Here is an 8198-nt window from a genome sequence, read left to right on the forward strand (position 1 = left end):
GGATAGGTATTATGTATGTAACTTAATAGGCTTTAAAATCAATTGAAACGTTCGACGAGGTTAACGAGTTTTTCATCCCCGATAGCTTTCCCGTAGGATATAAAAATAATTAAAACACCCGCAACACCCCTGTTAAACGTCAACTCTTCAATGTCAGTGGTGCTTGTAAATAGACATGGCAGTGTAATCAGGGATGTTTGATGGTTTTATAGATTAGGGGAGAGTTTTTTCCAACATATATTATTGACTTTGTAGCTTTTTTTGCTAATTGTGACATCATAATATAGAGACCAGATTGGCGATATATTAAAGAAGGGCCAAATTAAAAGTAACCTTAATCAACAAGTATGCATGAAAAGATTGATGACTGTTGATTAAGCGAAAGAGGCATGTAAGATTCGTAGTAATTGGCGGTCCTTTATGTCTACCTACCTCCATGGGAGACAGGCGTGTAGTTAGGAAATGTGAATGAAATTGCAAAAGTGGTGATAGTTGGGGTTAAAAAACATTGTGATTTTTTCTACTATTTCTAAGCGCTAATTGATAGTAAACAAAAATACTAACGTTAAACCTATTGAACTAGGTTACTTATGTGTTATCTTGTATTCCTAATCATAATATGTCAGGAAAGTAATAAACTTTAATTATAGCTTTAAAAAAGTAAATACACAGTAGTAATAAAGTAAAAAACCACATAATAACGGATAACTACATATATTTTCTAACAAAAACACAACAAATATTATAAATTATTTCAATATATATCACTGGAATCATCTTTGATTTAGGCACCGGTGATCTCTTCAATTGGGTTAGCTTCAAGGAAGCTGACAACATTCTTGAATAATCTCTTTGAGGCTAAATCAATCATGGGCCTGCCGAACTCGGTAGCAATCTGCTTCCAGTTTTCGTTCAAGAACTTCAGCATAGTTTCACCTGGAAGGTAAATAATATGTTGTTTATTTATTTATTCATGGAATTTTTTGTTTCATAGGAGGTTATATAAATATGTACCTAAATGTTACTGCAAACTGAATTGCTCATTGTATTCGTTTAAGAGAAAAGAGAATGTTTACTATTTACAATAAGATATGAGTAAATTAATAAGTTAATGAAGATTAAATTAAATCATTTAACAAGGCTATTCAAAGATTTGAACAGGAATCAAACATTAAGACTTATTAAAAGACTACAAGAGTATTAATGCATTAAAAATAAAATTGAGTACATTAAATTGTATTATCGGATCAAAAGACCCGCTTTTAAAATTTTCCTTTGAGTAAAATCTCGATCATCAGACTATAATGGAAAAGCCACAAGAAAAAATGGCCCGCTTGCTTATGCATACATTTAAATCGAATATCAGAGCAGCGAAAAGCAATATGTGGCGCCATCTATTATGCAGGACAAAGATTAATGCCGCATCTATTGTAAACATTCAACGGAATAGATTGTTGATATTTGAGAGAAATTCAATTTTAAAAAGTAAACTTTGCAAGTTGAAGAAACGATCGTTCGTTTCTGAAATTAAGGTTGAATTTTGGAGATGAGATTATTTGTTGTTTTAGGAGATAGATTCGTAGTTTTGCTGGTATGGTTCCTTTTATACCGCACGCTCCTAATCCAATTAGGGTGTTAAAACTAATGTGATATTGAGGAACGATTATGGTGTAACTACAACTCTACCTAAATTCCACTATATTAATAATAGTCATAAAGAAGAATGCAAAAGAAGAGAATCTACTTACTCAGCTCCTTATTGCCATTAAACAAATTGGTCAGTTGGTAATGGGCATTCTCCTGAACATCGAAGTCAAAGCTGTACTTCTTAGGTTTGATGATATCCTTTCCGCTGGGTCCCTTCACCTCATCGTAAGTAATTTTGATTTTCAACTGCAGATGCTCTGAAAATTAAACAATTTTTTAAGTAATGAGAAGACATGATGGAAAGAAATGTTTATAGGACCTTATGGTAACGTTCTTTTGGTATATTTTTTTCTAATTTGAAATCTCTATGTATAAAAATCAATTGTTGTTCGTTAGTCTCGGTAAAATTCGAGAACGGCTGGACCGATTTGACAAATTTTGATCTTGAATTATTTGTGGAACTCCAAGAAAGATTTAAAAGGTGAGATTTTTTAAGCGTATTGATAAAGACGTATATAATATATTGTAAACAATTCAATGTAAGTTTTATTTCTATCACCTTAAAGCTTATTTTGTCATTGAAATAATTAGTTCTATCAATGTACTTACTCAGCCTAATCTTGATCTGACCGTCACCAGTGATGGGCAGAATCAAGATACGTCCATTAGCTGTGTAGTGACCCTTCACAGAAATGTCCATATGGAAGTCCACTGTGAAAGATTTTTTGTCCGTGTCCCATCTGAGAAAAAAGATAATACGAAATTTTATTATGGACCATATTTTGACTAGCATAAGTTTTAAATTAATTTTTTCTTGGTAAGATAGCTAGAGAAATTAGTTTTGTATTGGTGGTATTATTAATTTTAGCCATTATAAAACAAAATAAAATTTAAAGTAAGGAAGGAAGGATATAGGATCACATTTTTCGGATTTTCCGAAATTCTCTTAATTAAGCAGGTTATGTGCACATTTTTTTTTACTTTCCTTGTGACAAAATTTAAGCCTGAATACTTAATACTTACTTGACACTATCAACGACAGAGTTCTTCAATCCTTTCATGACACCTCCGTCCATGGTAAACTGCAAGCCAGCCAAATCGAAGGCCAGATCATCCATTTGCATAGGATCCAGCACTTCAACGTTGGCATCAGGTATACCGCTCATGAATACAGGCATCATTTTCTGGAACGATTTCGTCAGACAGCTTGATTCTTCGAGCTTGCATTTTGCAACCGGCAGTTCTGTGAAAGAAAATGAGAAGAAATGTTATATCTCATAGTATTAAATAAAGCTAAAGAGTTTGTTTGTTTTTTTAACGCGCTAATATTTGAAACTACTGGTCCGAATTGAATGATTATTTTTATGGTGGATAGTCCATTTATCGAGAAAGGCTATGTAACACATCACGTTACGATCAAAAAGAGCTGAGCACAGCGGGTGACACGGTCCCGGAATCGCTAGGTTAAATAAGTACATAACAAAATGACACGCCTTTTTAAACCTGAAAGAATAGACAGACTCCGTGGTGTTACTAATTTTGGAACAAACGAAAACCCCAATAAAAACCTTACCTAACCAAGAACCTAACTCTTGGTCGGCGGCACATTCACATACCGAAGTCAGGGGTAATGGTTTAGCTTATGCTGCAAAATTATTCATGTTTTTATGAATAAATAGATAATATACCTACCATTAAATTACTTTCGCTTAGCATGGTAAATGTCTTTAAAAGAAATGATTTGAAAAGTTACCTTATTTATTCCCAAAAGATAACTTTGAAAGGACACGAGAAAAGTTATCGGTCACTAAATACTTAAGTAACAATAACCTTGTAGATCGATAAAAATACTATAAATTACATGCAATCATTTACTATTTGTAAAGATTATAAATATTATTGTCATTGCTACAATGTCAAGCGACTTCATTTCTTTGTAATGCTTTGCATGAAATCACTATTTACATACATTTTTTTTTTATATTTATGACGCACTAAGTTTTAAATAGGTATCTACTAAGAAATGTAAATACTCTCTAATATTTTTGAGTGTGTATAGGTACTGTGTATCTTATGTGTTCAATGAAGGTATTATTTTCTTTATCACACAAAGTACATAACAATGACTAATTTCTTTAGAACCAAGGCTTAATTCTATTGTTGCTATAATTTAATTTGCGGATATATCATTTCAATATTGTACTTAGCTAGTGACCTATTCTGGCATTGCAAAGTAATAAGACTAAATAAACAAGGGACAATCTCTGGCACGGCTTTTAGAGTGTGACAGATTTCGTGTAAGGACGGCAAATTAAAATACTCTATTATTCAGGATCAACAAGGGGCTCGAGCCTACTGACTGGTTGGTGAGCAAGGGGAGCTCGATACCCGATCATAACTAGAAGCGCCTCAAAGAGCCATAAGACCACCTTAGCTTGTGCCAGGAAGGCTGATGCCCGCCCCGAAGCTGCGGACTACCTAGCTTGTTACCGGGTCTTCGGCTTGAATAGCAGGAGTGGGAACGGGGTGGTTTATAGTCAGTAAGAGCCCGACACTACCTCTCACCTCACTCACCCAAGGCAGGAGAAAACATAGAACGATAAAAAAAAAAAAAAGGCTCTGGCAAACCAGAAAACTTTAAACTACAATGTCCAGCCCGATAGCTAATTATGGACAATAATGGCAAAACCCCTTTTATGTAGAGAAGGCTTATAGTTCAGCAGTGGACAGACACAGGCTGTTCATGATGATACAGTTAGGAATTCCCTCTAATGCTGACTATACTGATAGGCTAACTAATGACTCAATAACCATTAGTGATTAGTAATCATGGAAAATGAGACTTTAATTAATGAACAACGGGGTCTCAAATTGCAGTTCGTCAATCGAAATCAAATTTTTGCATTCCTCGCCTCGCTAATGCACTGATAGTGCAATGGAAATGACGCGTTTTGCTAATATATCTTCGAAAGTATTTGTTTCCGCAAGAATATAAAAATACGTACGTAATCTACAAGACGGATATTACAATAAAAAAAGTCACCTACCTATTGTGACCACGGCTTGCTACCTACATGCTACTAGCACTCTGCCTAGAGTATTACGAGTAAGAAAGAAAGAAGGAAGGTGTTATTAAGAAATCCTAACCAATTTCAGTATTGAACAGACAAAGTAGTAATCAGTGGATTGAGCATTACTCACAATCCCTCATCATACCAGAATTGACACAATTGGATTGGACTGCTCTGGAAATCTACGTGAATTACGAAATCATTATGATGAGTGCAGGCTAGATCTTTCTCTGATTCGAAAACACTGTAATTGGGAGATATTTGAGGCATAAAAACACTTACCTACTCGAGCGTATTAAGTAGTTTTAATCAACAATTAATACAATGTACTTTTCATGGAATGTACTTTTACTTTGTGTAACGTCATGCAAGTATCTAAAAGCCATTGTATAAAATGGAATCCAAAACATAAATAAAGCGATTTTTAAGTAATTTTTGAAGTGATATGTTCAAAAATAAACATAGCAATTTCTCCGCATAAAGATATTTCGTAGGTTTAATAAAATTAAAAATAATTATTAAGATAAATGGGACTCTAAACGGTATGCTAATTAGTTTAAAAGACTTAATAGCTATTTAAACGAGTGGAGGGGAAACGCAAATTCTTGTTAAAATATTTTTTGAAAACTCGGTAGGTAATAAAAAACGTTGACTTTATCGTTATCCTCAATTTAAATAAAGTCTTAAAACATTTTTTGTTAGTAAATTATAAAAATGGAATTATAAATAACATGACTTATTTAGAATTATTTTTTTAACACAAATTGAACCCTTAGGACAAGTCAAACATTTTCATTTGCTATACATAACATCACACTACTGCTGCAGCGAATCAACCTCTTATAAATAACAAATCGAAGAAATAGACTAAATAAACAATACTTTGGACACGACATAATATTTGTACTAACATTGGTAACAAATATTTGCCAATATTGGAGCCAAAGAAATGGAAAAGTGCTAATGAGTACTTCTACAACTTCAAATCACAAACACTATTAGTAAAACTTTCTTCGATAAACGTTAACATCTATACATATAATAAAATTATAACAACTCCATGTCTGTACATTACAGATATTTAAGAAAAAATAAGATGGGGGATCTTTATTCAACCAATAGAAGCGAAAAACATGATTTAAAAAATTTTTGTCTGTCTGTCTGTCTGTCTGTCTGTCTGTTTGTTGTTCGCTTTTCACGCAAAAACTACTGGACGGATTTTGATGAAACTTTTTTTGTTATATAGCTATTAGTCCTCGCTAACATATAGGCTATCCTTTTTTTGGAAATTCGCCCTTTAAGGGGGTAAAAAGGGAGGAGTAAGTTTGTATGAAACTCCGTCAGTTTTGAAGCTAATTCGATTAAAATTAATATTCGGCTATTTGGTTACAAATTAAGAATGATGCAATGAGGATTTTTGGAAAATATGCCTAATAGGGGCTGAAAAAGGGGGGGGTAAGTTTCCATGAAACTCCGTTAATTTTGAAGCTAAATCGATGAAAATTAACGCTTTTTACGTGAATTGCCCTTCGTTTAAAGAATTATTCTAGCTGGTGCCCGCGAACTCCGTTTCGCCAAGAGATGTTAATGCGCCAACAGAAGATAAAAAACTATTATAATAGAGTCATTTCCGTATGTTTTTAAAGTGAAGGTGTTGCATGCCAGTTAAATAACCACTTCTCATATAGTTAATATAGCGAATTGAAGGAGACCAAGTTGTATACCGGTCTATAAATACAGTGGTAGATCAAATGGATGTTACAAATTACCCGGTTGAATTTTTAAACTCTCTCGCTGCACCTGGACTCCCCGCACATATGTAATATTACTTTAAAAGTAGGCATTCCCATAATGTTGCTTCGTAATTTAACACCCCTAAGCTGTGCAATGGAACTCGGCTAAAAGTAATTGCACTTCAAAGTAATATCATAGAAGCCGAAATTCTCACGGGTTGTGGATCTGGTGAAGTAGTATTTATACCACGCATACCGCTAATCCCAAATCATTTCCCATTTCAATTTAAGCGCGTGCAGTTTCCCGTTACTCCATGTTTTGCGATGACCATTAACAAGTCACAAGGTCAGACACTTCGAGCCGCTGGTGTCGATCTTAGGACGAGCTGTTTTTCACACGGACAGCTTTATGTGGCTTTCTCGCGTGTCACTAGCTCCGATAATTTGTTTGTATTGGCTCCTACAGGTAGAACATCAAATGTGGTGTATAAAGAAATTCTTTAGGCTTATTGCGATGTATTTCGACGTTCGGTATGGTGGAAGTACAAAGTGTCCTGATCAACATATATGAGAAGTGGTTATTTAACTGGCATGCAACACCTTTACTTTAAAAACATACGGAAATGACTCTATTATAATAGTTTTTTATCTTCTGTTGGCGCATTAACATCTCTTGGCGAAACGGAGTTCGCGGGCACCAGCTAGTAACAAATAAATAAATAAATAAAAAATAGTAAACTCACCAGCTGACTGAACACCCGCAAACGCCAACACGGCCAAACAAACAACTTTAAACAACATAGTAACTTCTGATACCACCTTCCCTACAGTTAACTTAGAACTGATCGTGAACTTGAGGAGTGTCGTTAATATACCAAAACGTCAACCGCGGACATAATTATATATGAACATAAATTAAATACTATTGCAATTATGAAAAAAAGCCTATTATTTATGACTGGCCATCATAATTATGTACCTACTTATTGTAAAGGTTGAATGACAGAATGTTTTGAAAAGAAATGGGTTTTCGTATTCTGTGATAGATCTTCGGTTGTTTGATTTTACATCTACACTAGATGATTGAAGGGTTCGTTTGTTTGAACAAGCTAATCTCCGAAACTATTGCTCAAAAATGGAGGAAGGTAATATAGGCTATACAACATCTCGCTAAGATCTCGCGAAGAGCAGCCAAGTAAAGCTGGAGAAGCTCTGCAGAAGTAGCTAGTTCCATATAAAAGTAAGAGAATAGGCAGAGTATGTTACTTTCAAGCAATGCACATAATGTATGAATGTAGCACAGTACAGATCTTGGGGCAAAATATTCCAGAATAACACATTTGGTACATATCGTCTCAGTGGTAGTGAAGCCGTTCGCGCTGGCAGAAGCTATACATATGGTTTTGTAAGGAAATCTTTGTAAATACATTCTAGATAGTTACGATCTGAAGATTATTTCTTTGGAACCCACTATTCTTTCTTTGGCAACCTTATAAATACGGCTTATCAACAAGCCAAAATAATGGCATCGTGGCTTGCTTGATGGGACTAAAGGTTTTGTACCTTAGTTCGAGTAGAGGGCATCCATATAGAAAAACCATCCTTCATCGAATTTCATCGTAGCAACGAAAAATGATAAAGGTTACATTTAACCAAGGTCCATGTTTAGTGACCATTACTCATAGCTGTCAAAAGTATTATTATAATTTTCCATTGTTAAATCATTCATCATCAATACAAGTAATTT

General features: G+C 34.3%; 1 protein-coding gene across 1 annotated transcript; it reads right to left on the reverse strand.

Annotated features, from left to right (window-relative positions):
* Nucleotides 1-695: 695 nt before the first annotated feature.
* Nucleotides 696-7357, reverse strand: LOC118276000 (circadian clock-controlled protein daywake). The gene is made up of 5 exons (XM_035594127.2): nt 7195-7357; nt 2671-2890; nt 2257-2387; nt 1749-1904; nt 696-936 (listed from the first exon to the last, which is right to left on the reverse strand). The coding sequence occupies exons 1-5, from the start codon at nt 7250-7252 to the stop codon at nt 785-787; spliced, it is 717 nt and encodes a 238-aa protein (XP_035450020.2). The 5' UTR covers nt 7253-7357; the 3' UTR covers nt 696-784.
* Between the last annotated feature and the right edge of the window lie 841 nt (nt 7358-8198).

This window comes from Spodoptera frugiperda, chromosome 31 (assembly GCF_023101765.2).
Source record: "Spodoptera frugiperda isolate SF20-4 chromosome 31, AGI-APGP_CSIRO_Sfru_2.0, whole genome shotgun sequence".
Classification (NCBI taxonomy): Eukaryota; Metazoa; Arthropoda; class Insecta; order Lepidoptera; family Noctuidae; genus Spodoptera; species Spodoptera frugiperda.

Excerpts from the sequence above, each read along its gene's own strand:
- LOC118276000 (XM_035594127.2), bottom strand. The coding sequence starts at position 7,252 with ATGTTGTTTAAAGTTGTTTGTTTGGCCGTGTTGGCGTTTGCGGGTGTT. Across the intron at positions 2,891-7,194 it reads TGCGGGTGTTCAGTCAGCTG|AACTGCCGGTTGCAAAATGC; the intron begins GTGAGTTTACTA and ends TTTCTTTCACAG. Across the intron at positions 1,905-2,256 it reads TCAGATCAAGATTAGGCTGA|AGCATCTGCAGTTGAAAATC; the intron begins GTAAGTACATTG and ends TTTAATTTTCAG.